Here is a 25206-nt window from a genome sequence, read left to right as displayed (position 1 = left end):
TACATCCATGAACTCAGTAGCGAAGAGGGTGGGGGGTGGGATGCTTCAGTCTCATGACTCCCCTGAAAATGAGAGGGAAGTTCCAGGGCCCCACCTCAGGAGGCTGGACTTCCCCTCCCTCACCCTCGGAAAGGATATAAAAGTCTCCTCCCAGCTACTTACAGAAAAGAGGAGGTGAGAGGTCAGCTTGGGGACCTCCAGGTGAGAGGGGTGCAGGGGGCCCACCTGTGTGCAGGATGTGGGTGTCGATCCCTTGCCCCACTGCGGCCAGGGGCCTCACTGCAGAGATGAAGCTGTTCCTGGCCCTGGCTGGGGTCCTAGCCACACTCATCCTGGCCCCGCCATGTGAGGGCACCGGCCCAGGTAATATCCCTTTGGACAGCCGAGGAGGAGGGCAATGGAGGGGGCGGTGTCTGGGTCTGGGGGAGCCCGTGGCTCCCCTGGACACTGAGTCCCCTTCCCTCTGAACAGCCTCCCCCATGACAGTGGAGACCTCGGTCCTTCGGGACTGCATAACGGAGGCCAAGTTGCTGGTGGATACTGCCTACAATCAGACTCAGAGGAGGTGGGTCTGGAAGGGTCGATGAGGTGGGTGGGTTTCAGCCACAGTCATGTCAGCCATCACCCTGCCCCCGGCCACCCTGGGGCAGTGCCATGTTGGTAGAGAGCCTCCCTTCCATCCGTCCTGTCCGTTCACACGGCCCTGGCTGTCCACCACTGGGCTGGGGCTCTGCTGGAGGGCTCTTCTGGGGGGCTCTGCTTCCTTTCTCCAGCTCTTGCTCTCTTCCTGCAGCGTCAGGGAGCGCCTCCGCAGTGGCCTGGCCAGCCCCATGGACCTCCTGTCCTACTTCAAACAACCGTTGGCAGCCACCCGGACAGTGGTCCGGGCTGCCGATTATATGCATGTGGCCTTGGAGCTGCTGGAGGGGAGGTTACAGCTCCAGGGATCCAGTTCCTTCAATGTCACTGGTACTGTGCTCCACACTGAGCCCCAGGGCCTGCTGTGGCCTGGGGAGGCAGGGTACACAGCCCGGGCTGTTGGGAGGGAAGAGGGTCGAGGGATGGGAGGTATGGAACAGACCAGCTCAGGAGGAGCCAGGACCCTGCCCCCCCGTCCCACCCCCAGATGTGCTGACAGAGCCCCAGCTTCGGCTGCTGTCCCAGGCCAGTGGCTGTGCTCTCCAGGACCAGGAGGAGAAGTGCAGCAACAAGTACCGGACCATCACTGGGAGATGTAACAACAAGTGGGTGCCGGGGGCCGCACCTGACCCAGGGTGCCCCCCTTCCCTCCACCACCCCGTCACCCCCCATGGAGCATCCTCTAGGCTCAGAACTCCTGCTGACTGGAGCCAACTCTCTGCTGCAGGAGAAGACCCTTGCTGGGGGCCTCCAACCAGGCCCTAGCCCGCTGGCTGCCGGCTGAGTATGAGGACAGGCTGTCCCTCCCCTACGGCTGGACGCCCAACAGGAGGCGCAATGGTTTCCTCCTCCCTCTCGTGAGTAGGGGCTGAGGGTCTGGAGGCTGCTCCACCACCTCTAAACAGTAAGAGCACAGCCCCGAGCCAGCTGGAAGCCAGGCTCAGCCACTGGCCAGCCAGGTGCCTCTAAGCAAGTCATACAGCCGGGTCTCAGTTTCCTCATCTGTAAAACGGCAGTAAAACCCACCTCGTATTGCTGGTGTATGAATTCTAAGGTCCTTAGTATAAACATCTCCGTAGGATGCGATCGAGTAATGCAAGCCATTATAGTGTTGTTTTTTCTCCAAGAATTAGTATCAAAGTATCTAGCTAAATATAAAGATCTGTATGTCTTATTCTATGTCTATTGATCTAAATGATTTCATATTTATCAATTTTCTATTCATATGTCAATATGACAATCACCTACTCATCTATCAACATCTATTCATTAATCTTCTTCCATCTATCTATCCAGTTCTCTCTAGATTTATTATCCATCACCTACCAACTGGTCCATGCATCTCTCAATCACTTCTGTCATCTAGGTACCCATTAGTCTATAAACTGATCTATCGATTCCATGTATTTATCTTTCTGGAAGAGCTGGTGGGGTCTCAGCCAGCCAACCAGGCATCTCCCTTTCTCTACTCCTGAAATCCTCAGGAGCCACACCAGAGGCCATCCTTGTAGGCATGACAGCCACACAGGGGGTGAAACAAAGTAGGGCTGAGGAGGGGAGGGCAGGAGACGGGGAGAGACCGTGTTCACACCAGCAGGGGCAATCTGCTGAGTTGGCCCGGGATGCCCCACGCTGACCTCTCTCCCCACCAGGTCCGAGCTGTCTCCAACCAGATTGTGCGCTTCCCCAGAGAGAGGCTGACCTCCGACCGGGGCAGGGCCCTTATGTTCATGCAGTGGGGCCAGTTCATTGACCACGACTTGGACTTCTCCCCTGAGTCCCCAGCCAGAGTGGCCTTCACTGCGGGCGTGGACTGCGAGAAGACCTGCGATCAGCTGCCCCCCTGCTTCCCTATCAAGGTACCCCGACCGGCCCCCAGGGTCCCAGGCCAAGAGCTGCAGGGCGGGTCCGTAAGACTAAAGAGGCCTCCTCAAGGAGCTGTCTGTGGTGCTGGAGTATCAGACGAAGGCCAGGAGGCTGGCCCTGCACAGACCCCCGGTTCTGTGCGTTTGCGGGGTGGGGGCAGGGGCGGGGCAGTCTGCCCGCAGTTTAGTGCAGGCTTCACAGAGGAGGAAGCAGTGGAGACTAGCCTTGACCCATGCGTCTGATCCCGACAGGGGAAGCCTCTGGGCTGCTGCTTTTGGGAGCCTTTAGAGACTCTTAGCTCTTGCCCTTCTCTCCTTCCTGAAGAGGTCCAAGAGCCCTGCAGCTCTCACCAATTCCTGGGATGGTGTTGTGAGTACGGCACTATCCTTCGGGCTGAGAGGCAAGGAGCACGTGGAACACTAGGGAAGGAAAGACAGACTCCAGGGAGCAGAGCCTTTCTGGGGATATGGGGCAGGCAACACATGTGCATACACTCCCACATTCATTCACCCCTAACAGGTAGGGCGACATTCGTGGGGCAACCTTACCCATTCCTCCAGCTCCAGTTCAAGGGCACCTCCCCGGGGGAATCTTCCCACATTTTCCTAGCACACCTTTTGCTTTTGACTTTTAGATCAAGCACAGCAAAGAGTGCCTCAGTTTAGAGTTATATTCTCTATGTGTGCACCTGTTTTCACTGAATGCCAGCTTCCTGCAACCTGTGCTGGGGTTTGCTGACCTTTGTTGGTCTCCAAAGCACCCGGCATAGAAGGGTGCTTAGGAGATGTCTGTAGAATTAAATGGAATGAGAGGAGCACAGACCCCAATGTCAGGAGAACTAGGTCTTAATCCTACCTCTCCTGCTAACGAGCTGTCACTTCCCGTCTCTGAGCCTCAGTTTCCCCAGCTGTAAAATGAGGAGCCTTCCATGACTCTATGATATAAAGTGCTAAGGATGCTCAGATTGACCTGGTGAGCAGCATGAGTCTGGGTGAGCTGAGGAGGGCTTCCTAGAGGAGGGGAGTCTCAAACAAGGTTTTGAAGCAGGTGAGGAATGGTCCAGAGGAGTGAGCTTGCTCTTGAGGGCACCCCCGGGTCACTGGCTCCTCTTCCACCTCAGATCCCGCCCAATGACCCCCGCATCAGGAACCAGCGTGACTGCATCCCCTTCTTCCGCTCGGCACCCGCATGCCCCCAAAACAGGAATAAAATCCGAAACCAGCTCAACGCGCTCACCTCCTTTGTGGACGCCAGCATGGTGTATGGCAGCGAGGTCTCCCTCTCCCTGCGGCTCCGCAACCAGACCACTCTCCTGGGGATGCTGGCTGTCAACACCCGCTTCAGCGACAACGGCCGGGCCCTGCTGCCCTTTGACAACCTGCGTGACGACCCCTGCCTCCTCACCAACCGCACAGCGCGCATCCCCTGCTTCCTGGCAGGTCAGCCCCCAGCAGTCGACTGAAGAGTAGGTTAAATAAGACCTGATACAAAAGGGTTTCGTTCAAAGCCAGCAAGTGACTTCGTGTAAGGCCCACCTTCAGGAATTTGCTTTCCTTCCAGGCCTCCAGGAGAAGCTCTGGCTACAGGAATGGGCTCTGCCCAACCCTCTCTCTTTCTCTTTCCCCTGGGCTCCCTGGGGAGAGCAGCCTGATCCCAAGTCCACAGCTGGGGAAAGGTCTAGCTCTTGGTGGACAATGTACCGATGGATGCAGTTCATGGGACAGGTGGGCTCGCAGTCCCAAAGTCAAGGTTTCCTAGAGTCATCCGGGTCCCTCCACCAGCTGTGGACCTGGTCACTTGTAGAATAGAATCATGCCCAAGACCAGCAGCTGCTCTGTGCTTCCCCACCTTGCCTGAACCTATTTCAGTAACTTTGGGATCTAAGACCCCACTGTCTCCCCTGTCCTGACCCGTTATGCGGGGGCGGATGGTGGCAGTCAGTGAGAAGCCTTATAGCACAGCTGAGGGGATGGAGGTCCAGCGAGGGCCCGGGGCTTGGCCCGAGTCACAAAGTGCTACCACCTCTTTCTAGTCCCCAGAGCTCTCTGTCTGCCTTAGCAGAAAGACATTTCTCTGGGAAGAGCTGTGGTGACTCTGAACTTGGGGTTTTCAAGGTGACTCCCGATCATCGGAAACTCCCAAACTGGCGGCTATGCATACCCTCTTTATGCGGGAACACAACCGGCTGGCTGCGGAGCTGAAACGTCTGAATCCCCGGTGGACCGGAGAAAAGCTATACCAGGAGGCCCGGAAGATCGTGGGCGCCATGGTCCAGGTAGGGAGCCCGGGGCCCCAGCATCCCCTAGAAGACAATCTGGCATGAGACACCATTTGAGAGAGTGGCTCCCACTTTCCTTAATACATCCTTTGAGGCTATGCCTCAAATCAGCTAAGGCTGGGTGATGGGGAGTGTACCTGAGATCTGACCTCTACCCCAAACTCTGCCACTAACTCACTGTGTGACACTGTCCTTGTCACCCCGGTCTTCATCAGCCAACGGGAAATGTATATTTCCACATTGGGCATGATGGTAATAAAGAATTGGTATGTCTGAGCAGCACTTCAGAAAGCAAAAGTTTTGTCCAAAGGCAAGGGAATGGGGTGGGCAGCTGCTAAGGTAATGTTCCTCCTATCTTCTCTTGTAGATCATCACCTACCGAGACTTTCTGCCCCTGGTTCTGGGCAAGGCCCGGGCCAGGAGAACCCTAGGGCCCTACGGGGGGTATTGCTCCAATGTGGACCCTCGTGTGGCCAATGTCTTCACCCTGGCCTTCCGCTTTGGCCACACCATGCTCCAGCCCTTCATGTTCCGCTTGGACAGCCAGTACCAGGCTTCAGCACCCAACTCGCGCGTCCCGCTTAGCACTAGCTTCTTTGCCACCTGGCGAATCGTGCATGAAGGTGACCAGGTTTTAAAAGCAGATGGGAGTGGGGGTGGGGCCAGGCTTAGTGCCAGGAGGCCGGGCTGCTGCTCAGGCCACTGCTAATCATCTCCCCAGGGCAGTACCAGGCAGGTGCACCAAGACCCTCAGGCCTGGGCCTCCCGTGCCCTTAGGGATGAGAGGATTCACAAAGGGAAGGAGATGCATGTCAGACTGGGGACTTGTGGGCCCGGGAGGAGGTCGCCTTCCGCTCCTTCTTTAAGGAGTGGGAGTGACTTCTTTCCCTGCCAGCCCCAGCTCGCTTCAAGTCTACCCAGGCAGCATTACAGAACATAAGCAACTGGCTTGTCCAGCTCTGAGCTAGCTTGGCATCATGTGATGACCCAGGGGCTCCCCAGAGGCCGATCCAATCTGTGCTGCTCACATTCCCCACCACCAGGTGGCATCGACCCCATCATCCGAGGCCTCATGGCTACCCCTGCCAAGCTGAACCGTCAGGATTCCATGTTAGTGGACGAGCTGCGGGACCGGCTCTTTCAGCAAGTGAGAAGGATCGGGCTGGACCTGGCGGCTCTCAACATGCAGCGCAGCCGGGACCACGGCCTCCCAGGTGAGGGGGCTTTGCTTGGCTGGGGCTGATGCTACTGGGGGTGGGGGGCAGGTTTCAGAGAAGACCCTTGGTGCATCCTTTCTGGCTGGAACTCTCTACCCCGTGTGCTGAGGTTCAGAGGCATGCGAGGCTGAGCTTGATGCAGGAAAGCATCCCTGGGACCACCCTTTGCCATCCTGCCCTATCTTCACCTGCCACCGTAGGGCCTCTAGCTGTAGGTTCACAGCACGGCCAGGACCTGGACACGATCTGCTTGTGGACAAAGCAGATTAGCTCTTTCCAGGTGGAGAAAACAGTAGTTTCAAAGGGCAGAGAAGAAATGCTCCATTCCCCGCTACCCTGGTGAGTTCCAAGGAGGAAGACTCTAGTTCCAGGGACATAGGAATTGGCTCCTGGCTCTACGTGCAGAAAGGTAGAGAGCTCAAGAGGTAGGAACAGGTGGAGTAAACTGAAGACGGCCTCAGCTGTTTCCTGAGGACAAAAATCCTAGGAAAGAAGAAAAATGTATCCTAGGAAAGAAGAAAACTTAGGCACTTTGCCAGGAATTTTCATGGCTATTAATCATTTCATTCTGCCAATGACCTTGAGAAGCAACTATTACAGCCGTTTTTATGGATGAGGAAATTAGCTCAGAGACATCTGGTCATTCTCTCAAGGCCACATAACTAGGAAGTAGCAAAATTTGAATCAAGTTCAGAATTTCTCCTTTCTTCCCCCTGTGCAAACTATAATGTTAGGGGAAGGCTATGGTCACCACCTTGTCCCCTCTCCCTCTCCCCTACGTTCCTGTCTACAGCCTGAAGCCCCGTCTGCCTCAGCTCACCCGTGGCTGTGTATAACGGGGTGGGGTAAATCTCCACCGCACCTACCACAGCACCTGGCAGGAACCCAGCGGGTGCTCAAAAACCTGTTTCTTTCCTCCTCACGCTTGGGGGCTCCCGACCACTAAAGAGCCGCGGGCGCCCCCTGCTGGACAACTGAGATTGCCAGCCACCCAGGTGCCACACCGTGAGCTTCTGTGCCAACCCCCCCACCCCCCATACCTTTCCCTCTAAGCTGTCACAGAAATATTGTCCGAATACTAGCTCTGACAGTCTCCTCCAATCCCTTCCCAAGTCCAACACCAAATTTGGGATTGGAAAAGCTTGTTTGAACTCCACTTACTGGTGGAGTGACCTTAAGAAAGTCACAGCTGCTCAAGCTCAGCAAATATCCATTTGATATAATGGAGATTACAAAGTGCCTTGCAGAGGTGTTGTGAGGATCCTAAGAGATTATCACACACCAGGGCTTAGTGAGGTAAAGCACTGTATCGTTTTCCTTTGCTCAGCTGGAAGATGGTGTTGGTGAGGTGTAGTTCAATGGACAATATGGGGCAGGTGGTTCTTCAAGGTTAGGGCAAATCCATCTCCTACCTTGATGGTCCCTGCCCCATCATCTGGCTTGGTCCTGGTGTGGGATCCTAATAGCAGAGAAATTGTAGGTGGAAAAAATTTTTCAAATGGCTTTATTGGGATATAATTTGTCTATCATAAAATTCACCCATATGAAGTATATGATTCAATGACTAGTATATTTAGAGTTGTGCATTGATCTCTTTTTTTTTTTTTTTCGGTCTGTTAAGGTCTTTGGCCCACTGATCACCATTGCTAATGTCAGAACATTTTTAGCACTCACGAAAGAAACCTTACAATAACAGTCACTCCTTGTGCCCTTGACAATCACTGATCTTTCTGTCTCTACATAGTTGCCTATTCTGGACCTTTCATGTAAATGGAATCATACAGCATGTGGTCCTTTTCTGAGTAAACTTTAACCATGCTCTTCATTTGTTGGTTTGTTCACCTATGTATTTGTTCATTCCTTCCTTCTCTAAACCCGCGTAAGAGTCTTTTATGTTCTGGGTCCATCTTATTTGTACATAATTGATGCACTTGAGCCCAATAATAATATCCTTGTGGTATTAGGTGTTACACTAGGACACACTCCTCAGTTTGATGCACGCAAAGCATGGTTGTCTACTCACTTTGAAAACTAAAGGGCAGTGGTTTGATCCTTGGAAGGTTCGGCCTCTTCTGTCAGCAGGGATCTTGTTCTGCCCGACATTTCCTGACCACAGAGCTCTCTCGGGAGAAACTGTGGAGCAGCAGAAGCTAAGGGGAAGTCAGCAAGGTAAGACTGAACCGCCTCCGCCCCCTTTCCCTACAGGGTACAATGCCTGGAGGCGCTTCTGTGGGCTCTCCCAGCCCCAGAATCTGGCACAGCTCAGCCAGGTGCTGCGAAACCAGGGTTTGGCGAGGAAGTTCCTGAATCTGTACGGTACACCTAACAACATTGACATCTGGATTGGGGCCATCGCAGAGCCTCTTTTGCCAGGGGCCCGAGTGGGGCCTCTTCTGGCTTGTCTTTTTGAAAACCAGTTCAGGAGAGCCCGAAATGGTGACAGGTAAGGGACCTTCCCCTAAAGAGACCAGCCCCAGAGGCAGGGCAGAAAAGCGCTGGCATGTCAAGACTCAGCAAGGGGGAAACTGCCCTTTTTGATTCGTTTCTTCCAAGTTCACAGGGTCTGAGACCAGGAGGCTCTTCTGTGGAGAGCTTTGTCAGAGTGAGAGAGACCGTGGGCCGGGCAAGTCTGATGCTGCCTGAGCTGTTGCTAGTGGGTCCCAGGAAACATGGGCAGAAAGGGCTAAATCTGGTTTCCTTCCAATAAAGCTTATGGTTTAAGACCTGACTCCTCATTTGGATTTGGCATTTACCGAGGTTCACTCGGTGGCCCTGGCCACTTAAATTACTGTGCACTTAATACTGAGCAATTGCCTTGACTGCTGAACCTGTTTCTTCATTTATGAAGGGGAATAATACCTATTTTGCAGGAACTCTGGAGAACGGAATGAAATACCGTGAAGAACCTGGCGTACCACAGGGTCTCGTTGTGTTCATTCCTCCCTCACCTTCCCCCCCATCTCTCGGCTTGTCTCGGTAGGTTCTGGTGGGAAAAGCGGGGTGTCTTCACCAAGAGGCAGCGCGAGGCCCTGCGCCACATTTCCTTGTCTCGGATTGTGTGTGACAATACCGGCATTACCACCGTTTCGAGGGACATCTTCAGGGCCAACACGTACCCGCAGGACTTCGTGAGCTGCACCCGCATCCCCAGGCTGAGCCTGTCAGCCTGGCGAGGCAGATGAGGCCTCTACAGGTAAGGGGAGGCCCTGCTCCCACATCCTTCCCAGACCAGATGGCTGAGTCCTTTTAGACCTCTAAGCAGAGACTACCAGACCTGTCACAAGAAGCAGGGTAGTCCTCCCTACTGGCCTCCGGGTCTGCTAGCGTCTGGACGGACAGCTGATCCAAGGCCTAGGACTTTGGGGGGCAATTAGGAAGCCTCAGTTTCACCATCAGCACCCTAACACAGCTCCGTGCCTGGACACCCAGAAAGTTCCTCACTTGCCCACATGTGCTGCTTCCACAGGAGCCCATTCCAAGCCTCTGGCCTCAGACACAAGAGAACCTGGGGAAGACCACGAGGCTGCCCCCTCCCCTGGAGCAACCACATCTGCTGACGCTTTTGCTGGCTCTGGCTCATTGCTGGTTCTGTGGCTGGGAGTGCCAGCCGGGGTTCCTGGCAGCAGTGAACCCTCCCACCTTGGGAGCCTCCTAGGTCTTAGGTCAGACATCGGCTCCGGGTGCAAGGAGGTCTTGAGGCCCAGGCAAGAAGAGTCATCTGCATGGTCTCCGGCCTCTTTTTTTCTATTTCCCAGCCTGTCCCCATCCCCCACGCATGACTGCAGCCTATGCCACACCCAGCCCCAGCCGCCCCACCATCCTCTGCTGGAGCCTGCAGACCAGGCAGTGAGCTCTGCTTGTACCAATAAAAGTCCACTGAGGGCAAGAGCTGGTTTCTGCGTCAGGCTGGGGAGGGCATAACCTCAGTCCCAAACTTTGCTCCAAACGTTTAGAGGAGCACTGCCAGGACCACACTGGCAATAACCCCTACGCCTCTCTTGCAGGCTGCCTCCAGACACTCTGGGGTGGGAAAGGGCAGAAAAGTGGAAGGTTCGGGAGAATACCCTGGCCATGCCAGCAACCTGAGCAGAAAAACAGCTGACACGTCAGGCAGGACAAAAAGTTTTTATGTACCAAAAATACAATAAAAGACACTACCTGGCTAGCAGAAAGGACTGGGCACTGCCTTCAGCCTTCATTTACTCATATCTCAAACACAACAAGCCCCAAGCGGCAGGACGAGGCTACCCTGGAAAGAGGAGGCTGAGGCTCCCAGGCCAGGCATTCAAGATCTCTCTCCTCTTCCTTTCTTAAGCCTCCATTTGTAGCGAAGGCTGTGAAGCAGGAGGCACCTGCAGCTCTCTGCTCTCAAGACAGTGAGACAAGCCAGAAAAGAGGCCGTGTTGAGGACAGAACTAACGGTGGGGTCACCCCACACTGGGCTAACCCTACAAGCCTGCCCTGTCATGAGAGCCACTCGCAGTAACGGAAACATGCAGAGGGGGACCGCAGGGTGTCCAGCTGTACTGCTACCCAGAGGGGGGAGGCCCTGCCGAAGACCAGGCAGAGGGGCTGGCCCGGACTTTCTCAGCTCTTCTGGTTCTCGGCAGGCCAGTGGGGTCACTGGAGAGAAAGATGAAGAGGCGGACAGCACCAGCCTCACACATCACCCATCTTGTCCTCTTGCACGGCGTGGGGTGGGGGGCGGGGCCAGGGCCGCCGTGAGCTAGGAAACCATGGTCCCGGAGGGGCTCACCAGGTCCTGGGGAAGGCTTTCTCGGGCCTCCTGCATGCGGCGCCGGGCACGACGGAAGGCGTCTGCAAGGGGAGCAAATGCAGTGGTCAGCCACTGTGGTGTGGGGAGGAGTGGGGCTCATGCTGATAAGGGGCGGCCGGGGGAGGGAAACCTACCCAGCACATTGTGAACGGAACTCTGCTGGCTGAACCCTTCCAGACGGTCCAGCACGCTCTGCATCCTTTTCCGGAGGGAACTTGACTCCATGAAGGCCCTGCGCAGAAGCCCAGCACATGGCCACAGCTGCTGTTCAGCCCTCAGGGGTAAGGCTCCCGACGCCGAGGGCCGGGGTCACTCACCTGGACTGCTGCAGACAGTGCAAGCGGAAGGTGATGCAGCCCGTGGTCTCGGTGCGGAACCCAAAGCGGCTCAGACGCTCCCCCTGGGGCGTGCAGTTAAGACCGCGTCAGGCTTCTGTGGGTTCTAGACCCCAGGCACCATGCGGACCTCACCCCCATTCTTACTCCCATTCTCGGAGAACAGATCTGCTGGGGGAAATCTCATTCCAGCACCCAGACTCCATCACCTCAAGGCTAATGTGGGGCTCCCAACTGTAAATCAGGGGATGCCCCAACCCAGTTGAGAATAAGCAGTCTGACAAGTGGCCTGCCAATCCTCCCCGCCTTTGATGACTAAAGCCTCGGTGATAGGCTGGAAGGAGGGGCCGGTAACTCTGACGGGACCAGGGCAATCTCTAAGTATGCTCATTTCCCGAGATCTCCTAGGATAGCAGCGTAGATGTTTGTACCTGGCTCGAGATGTGGCCATGACCTCCAGCTGAAGCCACAGAAAGGAAGGGACTAAGTAATAATGAAGCAACTAAGGGGCCATAACCCTGACCCCACCTTCTCCAGAAGAGACAGGAACCTAAGCTCCCAGCATGAAGTCTGCCCAGAGACAAAAGGCACCTTGAAGGTTCCTGGTATCCGCACATAGGAGAGGTCCTCCAGTTCCAGAGAGCCGCCAATGAAAAACCTCCTCAGCTCAGCCTCCGTGCCAAGCTCCATGGGCCTCCACGTGGGGACTGTCAGGGTGTGCGAGCCTGTGACGAAAGAGGAGAGTGGGGCCTCAGCCAGAAAGGGCATGTGGTCTCTCACTAACTCCCAGCAATGACACAGGCCTAGCCACTACTGAAACACCTTGTCTGGGGACGACCTGACCTCTGCGGAGGGGATCCTGGAGGTCTAGGGCCCCTGTTTGGAAATCAGTCAGCTAGAAATTCACATCTCAGCTCTGCCAGTTATGACCCGTGTACCCAGGACAAGTTTCTTAACCCCTCTGAGCCCCATTCCCCTCACTAGCAAAATGGCAACAGTAACGCCTACGTCTCGGAGTGGCTGGTGGAATCAAATGAGAAGCACTTAGCACAATGCCCGGCACCCAACAGGAGACGGCAGCTCTTATTTCAAAACAAATGCTGATCCATTCAATCCACGATGCCAAGAGCCCACCCCGCCTGAGCTTCTCCCTCAAGGCCGCAAGTCGAAACAGGGGAGCTCGGAGTAGGAGTAGACGCCCAGGCTGCTCGGCTTCCGAGTCAGCTGCAACCTCACTCAGCTGTCTCTCATGGAGCAAGGGACCTGGCGAGTTAAGTGCTCCTAATTCCTAATGATCCCGAATGCTTTAGAAGCGTTAGTCTCATTCCTAGAGGGAGCTAGGGCACGGGGGCCACATGGAGGGCAGGGACGGGACGTCACCTGGGGCGGTGGGCAGCACCACAGCGCCGTAGCCTTCCACACGGTACCTCTGCCAGGAGTCCAGCGAGAGGACCTCACAGTAGAGCACAGGCCACTCCGGGACAGCATCTGGGAGAAGTGAGAGAAGCAGCCAGGTCACAGGAGGCCTTCCCCAAGAGAGGGCGCCACCAGAGGAGAGCCCGGGCCCAGGACCTGCTGAGCTACTCACCAGCAGATTCGTCTTCGTGGAGGAAGGAGGCCTCAAATGTGAATGGGTAGGAGAAGTAAGCCACCTTATCCTAAAAAAGAGAAGTGTTATTCCATACTCAGGGTCATGGGGTAGGCAAAGCCTCACTGCGAATCTGTTCTCCCTGCGGCCAACGACACCTTCACAAGGGAAAAAGAAAAACTATCCCCCCAGAGGGGAAATAAGAGACTAAGAGGGGGTGGGGCATCCACATACAAGCTGCTACCATCCTCAGAAAGACAGAGAGGGAAGCCCCGGACCAGGCAGCCCTGCAGAGTCCAGACAGAAGGGCCAGACTGAACTCTGAGTGCTCCCCAGGCTGGCGGCCCGATAACCTTCAGAGTCCCGCCCTCCTCCAGATAGCCCTCCTGTTTTCCCTACCATTCCCAGGGATTTGGTGGCACAGGTCTGTGTTATTCCTGAGAGCTGCTGGCATGCTGGGCTTGACCAATCTGAAAGCCAAAGACCATATATAGTAAGATGACCTGGAAGGAAGGCAAGTGGTTGAGAAAAAGACAAAGTTCCTTCATCCATTCATTCACTCACACACTCCCTCACTCACTTAGCATTTACTGAGTGTCTCCTATGTGCTACGACCGGTCACTGGGGATATGTTGGTGAGCAAACAGAAGAGATCCTCGTCTCTCAAGGAGCTAACATGCCAGCTGGTGGGGGAGACGGATAGCAAGCCAACAAGAGGCTATCAGGTAGTGACAGATGCTGTACTAAAAACAAAGCAGGCTCTTTTAGATCGGGTGGTGAGGGAGGACTTCTCAGAGGGCACACTTAGGCTGAGACCTGAACTCAGTCGTGCAAAGATATGACAGAACGGGTTTCAGACAAAGGAAATGATCCCCAAAAGGCCCTAAGGTGGAAATGAACTTGGCATGTTCGAAAACAGAAAGTATGACTGGAATGCTGGAAGGGAGAGAGAGAGGCAGGGGCCGGCCTGTCCGGCTTTGGAGTGGGATTTTACTGTAAGTGGGAGGGGGAAGCCTTTGGCGTTTAAAGCTCAAGAGAGATAGAACTAATTTACATTTCCAAAGGTTCCATTTGGCTGTGGTGTCTGTGGCAAATGAACTGTAACGGAAGCCAAGGGGTAAGTTAGAAAGTTAATTCACGGGCCTGGGCAGGAGATGGAGGTGGCTTGGTCTAGGGCGCTCGAAAGAGGAGCCTTCAGGACATCTTTGGAAGACAGAGCCGACAGGAACTGCTGATGGAATGACTGGCCATAGGGAGCTAGAGAAAGTGAGGAATCAAGGGTGTCTCCTCGGTTTTTGGCAGCAGCAACTAACTAAATGACATTGCCATGTCCCTTAGGGAAGACCATGAGGGCAGGTCTGACGCAGGAGGGAGGATCAATAGTCCTTTGGGTCATGTTAGGCAGGAATGACAACTGGATATGAGCCTAGAGTTCGGGGGAAAGGCCAAGGCTAGAGAGGAATCTAGAGGTCTGAGACATATACGTAGTATTCAAGCCATAGGATGGATGGGACCACCTAGAAAAACTATAGAGAGGGAGTAATAGGAGGCCCAGGCCCAGCCCTGGACACTCTAAAGCTTTGAGACCAACAGATAAGCCAACAGCCAAGGGGAATGATGAGCCACTAATAAGAGCAAAGAGAGGAGTGTGGAGCCAGAAGCCAAGAGGAGAGTTCCAGTGAGGAAACGTGAGCTGTGCCACGTGCTTCTGAGAGGTCATGTAGGGTGAATGCAGAGGTGTCACCACAGGACTTGACAACTTGAAAGTGATCTATGACCTTGAAAAGGACAGTCCCAATATCTTTGAAAAAAGTAGGGAAGCTGACTTTCTAGAATGCCTCTAGAAAGCTGTCAGAATGGGTATAAAGGAGACTTAGGAATACTACTTACTTGTGGTTGGCAATTCCACAAAGAAGTGGATGTAGAGATTGTCATACTCATAGCCTTGCGCTGAAACTAAGAAAACAAGAAACGACTTCAGCTTATTCTCCTGCCACCCTTAGCACCCAACCCCGTCCTGAAAGGCCTACATCCTCCGGGAGCAAGTCCCTTGAGTGCCAGGAACTCCCTGAGCTTCCAGGAAAGCCTCATGACTGTGTTTCCCAAGTAGGGCAGACAAACCAGAGCCTCCACCGGGGTGCAGCGGGTTACCTCGCAGCTCTGTCGCGGCACCTGCCCAAGCATCAAGGGATCTCTGTCTGGCAAGGCACTTACCTACCTCTCCATTTACAAAGAGCCGGAGGGCACCTGGGACAGTCTAAGGAAGAGAGAAATGGGCCAGGATCAGGAGTCAGGAGGTCTGGGGTAGTCAGCACTCGTCCTCCAGCGCGTCCACCAATCCCTGGAAGACCCAGCAACGGCAGCCAGATCTGCGCGCGAGGCCATTGCGCGTCCTCCACAGCCCCGGCCCCCGCCCCGACCCCTCTCCACCGAGCTGTCTCCTTCATTTCTCAAGTTTGTAACAGCAAAAAAAGTACATAACTTAAAGGGTGAGGTGGGCAACGAAGCACGGAGAGTTTACAAGAAGAGCCAAGGGAAGCAAGCACAGCTGCCCTTTACCAACAGTGGGATGCTGGGGGCCCGTTCCCTTTAGGTGCCTGAGGTCAAGGAACTAGGGAGTTTCCTTTTTAATTACTTGTTTTCTCATCTAACTTTTTAACACTGCACATCTGCTGCTGATGCAATACAAAAATAATGAATTTTTTTTTAAGGAGAGAGAGAGGGAAACCGCTGAGTAATCCTATGCTTGTCTCCTGATGGAGGAATGGAACTGCTGGAATAAGGGAAGACAAAGAACAGGACCACAGAATAACTGACAGAAATTATTTTGTTTTGTTTGTGTAAGAGCTAAACTATTTAACAAACAGAAATGATGCCCCTTCTCTCTCTATGGGGCACTTAGGAAAAATATCCACATGAAGAGTGAGGAAGACCTTGAGCATCTTTTTATTTTTTTAAATTAATTATAAAGTAATATGTGAATGCATTACCACTGATAAAAATTGAAAACAACTAAGTTTAGGGAATAAAGAGTAAACATCTCTGACCTATCCCTCTCACCATCCAATACCCATCTACCTTCCCAACCCCACCCCCACCCCCGAGAAAGCCATCCACAGCACATGTGTGCCCTTTTAGACCTTTTTCACTGACATTTTCTTTTTCGTTAACAGCTCTGTCAATATGCTATATTTAATTTTATTATTTTTTTTAGAGAGAGAGCATGCATGAGTGAGGGGGTGTAGGGGGGAGGCATAGAGGGAGAAGATCTCAAGCAGACTCCTTGCTGAGCATGGAGCCCAACACCAGGCTCAATCTCATGACCCTGAGATCACAACCTGAGCTGAAATCAAGAGTTGGAGGCTGGGTGCCTGGGTGGCTCAGTCGTTAAGCGTCTGCCTTCGGCTCAGGTCATGATCCCAGGGTCCTGGGATCGAGTCCCACATCGGACTTCCTGCTCAGTGGGAAGCCTGCTTCTCCCTCTCCCACTCCCCCTGCTTGTGTTCCTGCTCTCGCTGTCTCTCTCTCTGTCAAATAAATAAATAAAATCTTTAAAAAAAAAAAAAAAAGAGTTGGAGGCTTCACCGACTCAGCCACCCAGGCACTCCTGCTATATTTTATAACACATAATAAGAACTATGCTCTATATGTTAGTCTCTGATTTCCTTCTGACATAAAGACTATGTCCTTTAAGAGAGGTGCTATTACTCAGCCATAGTCCGAATGCTCTGCCTAAAGCTGGCTCGCAGTGCTGCAGGAAGCCAAGCCACTCACCATCTCAAAGTCTGTGCCCACGAGGCTGCTGAGATACTCCTTGTGCCGGCCATAAAGCTGAGGAAACAAACCATATGCAAACTCAAGATGCAACCCCAGCCAGCCCAGGGTCAGTTCTAAATGGGAGGGAGAAAAGACGCTGTAATGGGAAATGCGACAGAGAGCTGGAGGCCGAAGCATCCAAGCCACCTACATTTTAAAGTAAAGCACAGAGGCTCTGGAGTCTGCTGGTCTGGGACCCAGTCCCGTCTCTTGCACTTACAAGCCCCATGACCTTGGGCAGACTTCTTAGCTTTTCAATCTCAGTTTCCTCATTTATAAAATGGTAATAACAAAAGTATTCACCTCAAAGTGATGAAATAAAGTACGTGACAGGCCTTACAGAGCATGGTAAATGCTCAAATAAATGGTCATTGTTATTATTATGTTAGAGTATGATCAAAAGCTTCGGTCTGATATGTCAGCAATGCGTCCTGTATCAGGAGAGGGCCAGTAAGAAAGACCCTGCAACTGCGGACATCAACCTCGGACATGGTCTCAGCTCCCAGGCTCCCAGGCTCATCCCTGCACTCAGAAGGAAGCTGCTCTCACATCCTTGAACACGCGCTGCTCCCGCTCCTCCTCCTCCGGCCGCGCGAGGGAGGACACGCTGTCCACCGTATACTTCCACAGCTCCTGCTTCTCCCCCTCGGTCTCCATTCTGTAAGGTCAAAGCCACAAAAAAGACCAACTCTGATAAGAAGAGATGCGTCTCTCCAGACCTAGTCCAGGGATAAACCACCATTGGCCATACACCTCGCTCGAAGCAAACGAGGACGAAAGTGGCCAGAACGATGAGCAGGTGAGGGAAACAAAGTGGAAAAGCAGAAAGGGCATTAGAGTGGACATGGAGCATAGGTTTGGGGCCCATTTCTGCCTCAAAGTCATGGGGAAACCCTAAAGCACAACATTCCTGGCACCCAGTTCTCTCGCCTGAAAGACAGACAGGTAGGCTTAGGTCATTTCTAACTATAGTTCTCTCACTGTAAGACACAGAGGTAGGAACAGTCAGGCCAGGGGCGCCTGGGTGGCTCAGTCGTTAAGCGTCTGCCTTCGGCTCAGGTCATGATCCCAGGGTCCTGGGATCGAGCCCCACATCGGGCTCCCTGTTCAGCGGGGAGCCTGCTTCTCCCTCTCCCACTCCCCCTGCTTGTGTTCCCTCTCTCGCTGTGTCTCTCTGTCAAATAAATAAATAAAATCTTAAAAAAAAAAAAAAGGAACAGTCAGGCCAAAGGAAGAGATCTGCCTGAGCTCATCCGCCCTGTTCTGGCCGGTCCCTACAGGCAGCAGCACAGAGAATTATTTTCACTTAACTACACCACTGAAGTTAGCCCTTTCAAATTGGTATAGCTGCCCACTTTCTGAGAACAGAGTCCGCAGGATCCTAAGGGTCTGTTATAAAACAGAATATGAACCACTGGCTGGGAATTTAGAAACCAAGGCAGATGAAGGACTTTCTCAGAATCTCCTCAACTCGGGGCAAGAAGTGAAGCCAAGGGAAGGAATACCATTCCCCCTCCCCCTTTCTTCCTCTCACCTGTAGGGTCCTTTGAGGCCGGTGAAGTCAGGTTTTACTGTGATCACACCATTGCTGTCCACTTTCAGAGTACAGAGGACATGTTCATACTTCTTATAGCCAAGCCTAGACACCAGGAAATCAACACCCAGGTTCAGGACCGCTGGTCCCGCTAACCAGAGAGAGGAAGAGGTAGTCAGCCCACGTCAGGGGAGAGGACAGAGGCTATAGTGAGAATTGTCATCGTCAAATACCTTTTTCTGAGGACGACTGAGAAGAAAAAGAAGAAATAGTCCCTCCCTCGTGCATTCCCCAGGGGGACTACAACAGGGTAGGTGATGGGTGACGAGAGAAGAGGAGGAGGATCTGAGCTGGGCGGTGAGGGCCTCACTCACTTCCCATAGGGCCCCAGGTCTGCCATGATGTACATTGTCTGAAGAGGGGTGTTGATGACATGGTTGTTCCTGACAAACTCTTCTGAGGGTTCCCAGGTGACAATTCGTGACTTGAGGATGCCACCTTCCCTGGAAGACACCACAGGAAGGTGGCACCCCCTGAAAAGCCCGAAGAAGGCACCTGGGGGAGCACACCCAGGGGAGGCCTCCTGCAGAACGGGAAGCTCGAGGTGGCAGACATACCCAGACACTGGCCTGGAAGGACTATGAAGGCCCCCCCAACCCCCTACTCATTTACACTCACATCCCTCGCCTGTCCTGCCGTCGCCGCCTGACATTGGCCATTCGTTCAACCAAGAATGATGGCACCTCCCGGGCTGCGGTGGTCATTTTCTGACAGTGCTAGGAAAAGAGAGCAGCCCTGTGTGACCCATCTGGTCAGGGCCCCGTGGGATCAGGTACTGAGGCAAGTCTTGCTTCTGAAACCCCATCTGGGACCTGAATCTAACAGGCCACAGCCACCTCACAGTTATACATGTCCGGGGAAGAAAGCAGGGGCACAAAGAATCCAAAGAAGATTCCTACCATGCCTTGGTTTGTTCCAAGATTTTGGCAGCACCTTCTCCTTCAGAAATGAGTTTATTTGTGCTAACGTTACAATGAGTCTGCAGAAGCACCTGGTGGCGCAGTCGGTTGAGTGTCTGACCCTTGGTTTCGCCTCAGGTCATGATCTTGGGGTCCTGGGATCGTGCCCCTCGTCGGGCTCCACGCTCAGCGCTGAGTCTGCTGGAGATTTTTTTCTCTCCCTCTGCCCCTTCCCCACAATGCGTGCACTCACTCTCTCAAATAAATAAATAAATCTTTTTAAAAAAATAAGATGAGTCTGCAATCTCTGAGTACATACCAACAAAAAGTTGGGTGGGCGTGCCTGGTAGATGGTGATGTTACCAGGTACTTGGAAGATGCCAAATGGGATACAAAGTATCCTGTGAAAAGTCCTCCCATGGGTACTTCAGCACTAACTAATTTCATTTACTTTTCTAAAACAGAAAACCCGAATTTTATATGCTATCAACCCAGAGCTTTCCTAGCATAAGCATCAATCTTTCAAAAACACTCATTTAATACCTGCTCCTTGCAGAGCTACGAAGGTCACAGACAAAAATCAGAAAATGCAGGCTCTACTCTCAAGGAGTTTAAAATCTCCCTAGGAAAGAACAAGTCATACAGGGACTGAGGCAAATATAAGGGTATGGGAGCACAGGCGAACCCATAGACTCAGAGTTGTGGTTGCACCCCCTGATGAGTTTTATCTAGATGGTTCGAGACTCCACCCAGCTGTCTCATCTCATGATGCATGGAGGAAGTCTTGTCCCGGTCTCTAGTCTGCCTGCCATGAGAGACACAGCCCACTCCCCCAGGCCCTCCAGCAGGTGGAAAAGCAGCACCAGCCATGCCACCTGAAGGCCACGCCCGCTCCACTCCAGCTGGGCCGCCAGCAGCACAAGGCAGTTCCTAGATAGGCTGTCTGTCTGAACAGGCTTCTGGTTTAACACACAGAACCCAGAGGCCAGAAAGCTAGGGGAGGGAAAGGAAGCTCTGAGGCTCCAGGAAAAAAAAATACCTCCTCCACATTGGTGTATCTGTCAGAGTCCGTGTAGGTAAAAATTCGTCGGTTCTTCCTGCCACCCGATTCCTCCAGCTTCAGGATCTCTTGACGGTACTGATGATCCAAAGGGCTCTGACAGGCTGCTTCATTTCGGTACAGATCTACTTCAAACTGAGGTCACAAGGACACAGAGATCTACTGAGAATATGTCAAACTTTTTTCTTGTAACTGTTTCATCAAATCAGTTCCATAGAGCTGATGCAATTTGGCATGTTTCCATAGCCAACTTCCACTTATCTGAACTGACTGAGGGCAGGGGATCCAAAGAATGTTAGAGCTAAAGGGAACCAGAGTGAGAGTCTAACCCAACTCTGCTGTTAGAGATGGCAGATTTCACCCAGAGGTGAAAAGTGTTTTACACAGGATCACAAAACTGGGTAGTGTCAGTCACTATGCTATACTGCCCTTTAAATACAACAGAGGGGTGGGGCACCTGCTCAGTTGGTCTTTGGCTCAGGTCATGATCTCAGGGACCTATGATCGAGCCCTGTGTTGGGCTTCCTGCTCTGCGGACAGTCTGCTTCTCCCTCTTCCTCTGCCCCTCCCCCCAGCTCATGCTCTCTCTCTCTCTCTCTCAAATAAATGGATAAAATTAAAAAAAAAAAAAAAAAAAACAGGGGAAAGTATAAACTGCTGTAACTTTCTGGAAATCAGTTAGGCGATATGTACCAGGAATCCTTCCCTGCTACCAGCCAGGTGGAGGTAGAGCCAGTGGAGGTAAACTGGATGGAGAAGTGGCATATGGGCTCACCTGGCTAAAGAGCTTCTCCTGCCACCCAATCACGACCTCTTCCTCTTCCTCTTGCTCTGAGCGGTGTCCACCTCCAAAGACCACAGAGTGAGTCAAACTTTTGAGTCAAATTGGCACCACTTCTTGCTCTGTGATTGGTAATAACCCAAGTCCCTGCTCTAATATTTCCCACAAAATCAGCTGGAGTTTGGGGATTTATTAAGCACTCACTCTAAACAAAGCTTAGAGAGGCTGTGAATATATGTAGAAGCCAGGATTAGGACCCAAGAAGTCTTAATTACTACTCTAATTTGAATAAAAGGAAGTCATGGCTCCCAGGAATTAATCTAATTCAGTGCCAGGAGTCAAATTCAGGATATAGGCTAAATAGCTCTTCCTCAATCCCAACCGTCCACATTTGCTAGAAAAACACCCTGGCGTTCTTGTCTTTACTGTTCATGAAGCCATATGTCTAGAACCACAAGCACTGTAACCTTAGGAGACCAAGTACCAGAAGAGAAGAGGAAAGGCAAATGAATTATTAAAGAACCAAATCGAATACACTCTTGGCTGAGTATGCCTTTTTGAGACACGTGCTTCATAACCCACCAGCCCACACTCTCGCCAGGGAATATATCTGAACAGATAAAACAAATGCAGAGAGACTAGTGATTTAACACAAACACGCTGTCCTCTCTTTCTCATTCTTCTGGCTTCTGAGACAAGGAAACTGCGAAAGCACAGTTGATGTTAATATGTCCCTTTTTCAAGCAGACCCCAATTTTAAAATTGTTTTAAGTAGTGTGCATAAATATATATACATATTTAAAGTAACATATACTATATACATGTATATAGTATACACACACTATGTATATATGTATGTATAGTACATACATATATGTATAGTATACACGTACGTTAGGAGTTGGGAGCATATTTTCTCTTAGGAAAAAATGCCACAATCGGTATTTAGTTTGCCAGGCAGATTTTTAACATATCGAAAGTATAGTCTTTTGTTATTTTACAACATTTGACCACAGTTTGGATCAGTTCTTGATGGCAAGAATCATGTCTTGATCAATTTTCTTAACACAACATAATGGAGTAGTTAAAATTGCTTGGGATCAAATCCTTGCTTCAACATATACCAGCCATGTGACCCTGGGCAAGGAACCCAACCTCTCTATGCCTTTTCTCAGACTACAAATCTGGGTCTACTCTGTCTTAAAAGGCAACTACCGCCCCAGGCCCTTCCCCAGGTCCCCAAGAGGCCGCATCACCACCATACACCCACTGGCGGTTGGGTGAGGCCTAAAAGTGGCCAAGTCTATGAGGTCTTTCCCAGGCTGGGCAGCAGGCTGGTAACGGAGGAAGTTGCTGGATGTGATTCTTTGCAGGTGGACCCTGTCAGGAAAAGAAAAGCCCGGAATAGTCATTACAAGACACGCAATCTGAAGATGAACACAGAGCAAAGATGCGGGAAACAAAAGAAAGAAGAGGGTGGGGCTACCAAGATGTGTTGGGTGCACGTGCGCGCGGCCGGGGGTCTTAAGGGGAAGAGTGCGGGTAAGTGTATTGGGTACAGAGCTCTGAGGAATTTGAGACGGGCAGAGACTTGAAAAGGGCGTGGGTAGGTCTGGAAGCCGTGAGTGGAGAGGGTTGAGGGTAGTGAGGGAGACGCGGGGAGACCAGGAGGCAGAGATCAGGGTTGAAAGCGCAAGTGGGGACTCAGCAAACAAGAAGTGAGGTTCAGGCTCGAATTATCTGAGAGCATAAAAGCACAGGACTCTGGGACGATGCGACTACCGGAGGCGCAAGTTGCGCACGGGGTCCCGGGAGCGATACACAGCCTCCCCGGTGTCGGTGCTCCAGACCGTCTCCGCCATGACAGCTGCGACTCGCCGCGACAGCGCCGGAAAGCGCACCGCCCCCAGTTCCCCTGGCAACAGCGACGCGGCGTGCGGGAGGCGGCCGAGGTGCTGCGCGCGCAGCCTAGGGTTCCCGGCACTGCGCCGCCGCCGCGCGCCCGAAGCGGGCCCGGCCGTGGCAGGGCGCCTAAGCGCGGTCAGGTCGGGGTACTGCGGGGTCACCGCTTACAACGCGTGCGACAAAGCTCGCTCACACGCAAGACCGGACTTGATGCACTTTACAAATGAGGGAACCAAGGCAGCGCCATCGGCCCCTTTCATGTAGATCGATGGGGACAGGACCCAGGTGACCTGAGTCCTGGATTCGCCTTTTCTCACCACGCCGCACTGCCTTCCACTGAAAGCTCAGAACCCTTGCCCTGAAAATCGGTGGATGTGACTCACAGAATGCACCCATTCTTCCCGAAGGAGCCAGGGAAGGCGTTGGCGCTTACTCAGACATGAAAATATATTCTTGGAAGAAAACAAAAAAAGTGTCAGGAGTTATTAGTCCTTGTGTTGGTATTCACTGAGCCAGAGGAAGAAGAAACAAGGAAGCTAACAGTAAGGAAGGAAAATTTGTTATTATTGAATGTGTTATTATTGAAGGGTTTTTCCCCCTGTATGTGTCAGTTCCGGATTTTTAAGCCACCTTAAGATACTCTACTGGCCTCCTGAAAAGTCAACAAAGTGCTATTCAGAAGTCATGCTTCATTGGACTATCAAAGCAAGTCCCATCATAACCTGGAGTCTGGCTCCCTGGCACCTTGGGGTATGTCAGCAGTTACCAGCCTTTGACATTTGTCACTCCCTCAAGAGAGTAAGCAGTTGTCCTCTGAACTCAGTAATCTCATGCCAGTTTGATTATATGGCATTGGGAGTCCTGGGCAGCACGGCTGCTGTTGGGTAACACCAAGGACTCACCGTAATAAAAGCGCCATTCACGTGGGATCTAATACAGCCTGGGTGCTCTGTTTGCATTGTCCCTAATCCTCGAAGAAACCCCTTAAGTAGGCATTGTTATTGCCATTGAATGGATGAAGTCAAGGAAGGCCAGGGCTTAAAGAGTTTGCTAGGGTTGAACTCTCCTAAGGGGTGAAGGAGCTGGGATTCCAGTCCAGGTCCGTCTTTTGAAGCCTAAACACCTTCCGCTCTGCCTTGCAGCCTCTCACCTACCACTGAGCTCTTTATTCCATAAGAGCACGCAGTCTCCAACGTGAGAAATAATTATTTCAACAGATGGAACTATGGAGGCTTCAGAATACTAGCTCTTAAGAAATGGTTTAATTTTTCCTTTTCTTTTTTTTTGGTTGAAATTTTTATTTTTATTTTTATTTTTTTATTATTAACATATAATGTATTATTTGTTTCAGGGGTACAGGTCTGTGATTCATCGCTCTTACACAATACACAACGCTCACCACAACACATATCCTCCCCAGTGTCCATCACCCAGCCACCCTCTAATTTTTCCTTTTAAAATTGTAGATAGACGACACTATGCCACATGAACAACAAATGACAAAGGTGGAGCATGCATCAAGAGTTTAGTTTATAGCCAAATGAAACTTATAGCAATGTCAATCTGACATAATTATAAGAAAAATAGGTACTGTATCACATGGCGTGGAAATATAAATTATTTAAGGAACCATAATTGAATTATTTTTATACTGATAAACTAGATTTTTATCTTTTCTCTTTGTTTACTGGTTATCTGTATATCAGGATTCTTAAAACGGGGGTCCATGAGTGAGGTTCAAGGGATCTGTGAACTCTTTCCCTAGAATTTTGTGGGGTGCATTTTCTGGAACAAGTTCATGGCTTTTATCAGATTCTGAAGGAGTTCATACTATAATATGGAGAATGATGTGCTCCCCGCCACACTTATATACTAACATCTTGTTAAGAGTCAAAAGTTTGGATTACACGGGCGCCTGGGTGGCTCAGTTGGTTAAGCGATTGCCTTTGGCTCAGGTCATGATCCTGGACTCCTGGGATCGAGTCCCGCGTCGGGCTCCCTGCTCAGCTGGGGGTCTGCTTCTCCCTCTGACCCTCTTCCCTCTCTTGCTATCTGTCTCTCATTCTCTCTCTCGCAAATAAATAAAAATCTTAAAAAAAAAAAAAGTTTGGATTACACAGTATAAAGGCCAAAATCCCTTGAACCATCACCAGCAAACCTACCACCCTCATCCCCAACCAGGATGGTTCAGAGTTGACAACAGTGTTCTCCCTAAAATAACACCATCATTTGGAGAAATTGTTTCGTTTAGAAAGCACTTGTACAAGCCATCATGAAGGGTTAGTATTATCACCTCCATTTCACATATTTATAAACCAATACATTAATTAAATTTCTCACATGACTAGGAAGCATAGAGCCTGGACTTACATTTAAGATGTTCTGACTTTGAATTGTGACTTTGAATTCTTTTGAATTGTGCTGCTTCCTTAGATCTACTTTGAATTCTTT

At 51.7% G+C, this 25206-nt stretch overlaps 2 protein-coding genes across 3 annotated transcripts; one reads left to right on the top strand and one right to left on the bottom strand.

The window, feature by feature from the left end:
• EPX (eosinophil peroxidase) lies at nucleotides 1-9188 on the top strand. The gene is made up of 12 exons (XM_045888104.3): nucleotides 1-363; nucleotides 472-565; nucleotides 794-969; nucleotides 1127-1244; nucleotides 1367-1496; nucleotides 2292-2498; nucleotides 3626-3944; nucleotides 4620-4780; nucleotides 5151-5406; nucleotides 5827-5997; nucleotides 8206-8443; nucleotides 8981-9188. Exons 1-12 carry the CDS (start codon nucleotides 237-239, stop codon nucleotides 9180-9182), a joined length of 2199 nt encoding a protein of 732 aa, XP_045744060.2. The 5' UTR covers nucleotides 1-236; the 3' UTR covers nucleotides 9183-9188.
• On the bottom strand, nucleotides 7591-22760 carry MKS1 (MKS transition zone complex subunit 1). 2 transcript variants are annotated; one of them, XM_045889236.2, is made up of 19 exons: nucleotides 22633-22760; nucleotides 22121-22230; nucleotides 20845-20915; nucleotides 20049-20204; nucleotides 18729-18826; nucleotides 18425-18553; nucleotides 18051-18155; nucleotides 17066-17174; nucleotides 16475-16531; nucleotides 14915-14957; nucleotides 14591-14656; nucleotides 13100-13170; nucleotides 12701-12770; nucleotides 12493-12600; nucleotides 11704-11837; nucleotides 11095-11177; nucleotides 10912-11009; nucleotides 10757-10818; nucleotides 7591-8150 (listed from the first exon to the last, which is right to left on the bottom strand). In XM_045889236.2, the coding sequence occupies exons 1-19, from the start codon at nucleotides 22710-22712 to the stop codon at nucleotides 8076-8078; spliced, it is 1725 nt and encodes a 574-aa protein (XP_045745192.2). In that variant the 5' UTR covers nucleotides 22713-22760; the 3' UTR covers nucleotides 7591-8075. The 2 variants fall into 2 exon arrangements, with proteins under 2 accessions (XP_045745192.2, XP_064439662.1); XM_064583592.1 differs by lacking the exons at nucleotides 7591-8150; nucleotides 11095-11177 and having other exon boundaries at nucleotides 10110-10818.
• Nucleotides 22761-25206: the final 2446 nt, after the last annotated feature.

This window comes from Mirounga angustirostris, unplaced genomic scaffold (genome assembly GCF_029215605.1).
Source record: "Mirounga angustirostris isolate CCGP_5_RB_7025 unplaced genomic scaffold, mMirAng1.0.hap1 SCAF_17, whole genome shotgun sequence".
Classification (NCBI taxonomy): Eukaryota; Metazoa; Chordata; class Mammalia; order Carnivora; family Phocidae; genus Mirounga; species Mirounga angustirostris.
This window is presented reverse-complemented; position numbering and strand designations above follow the sequence as displayed.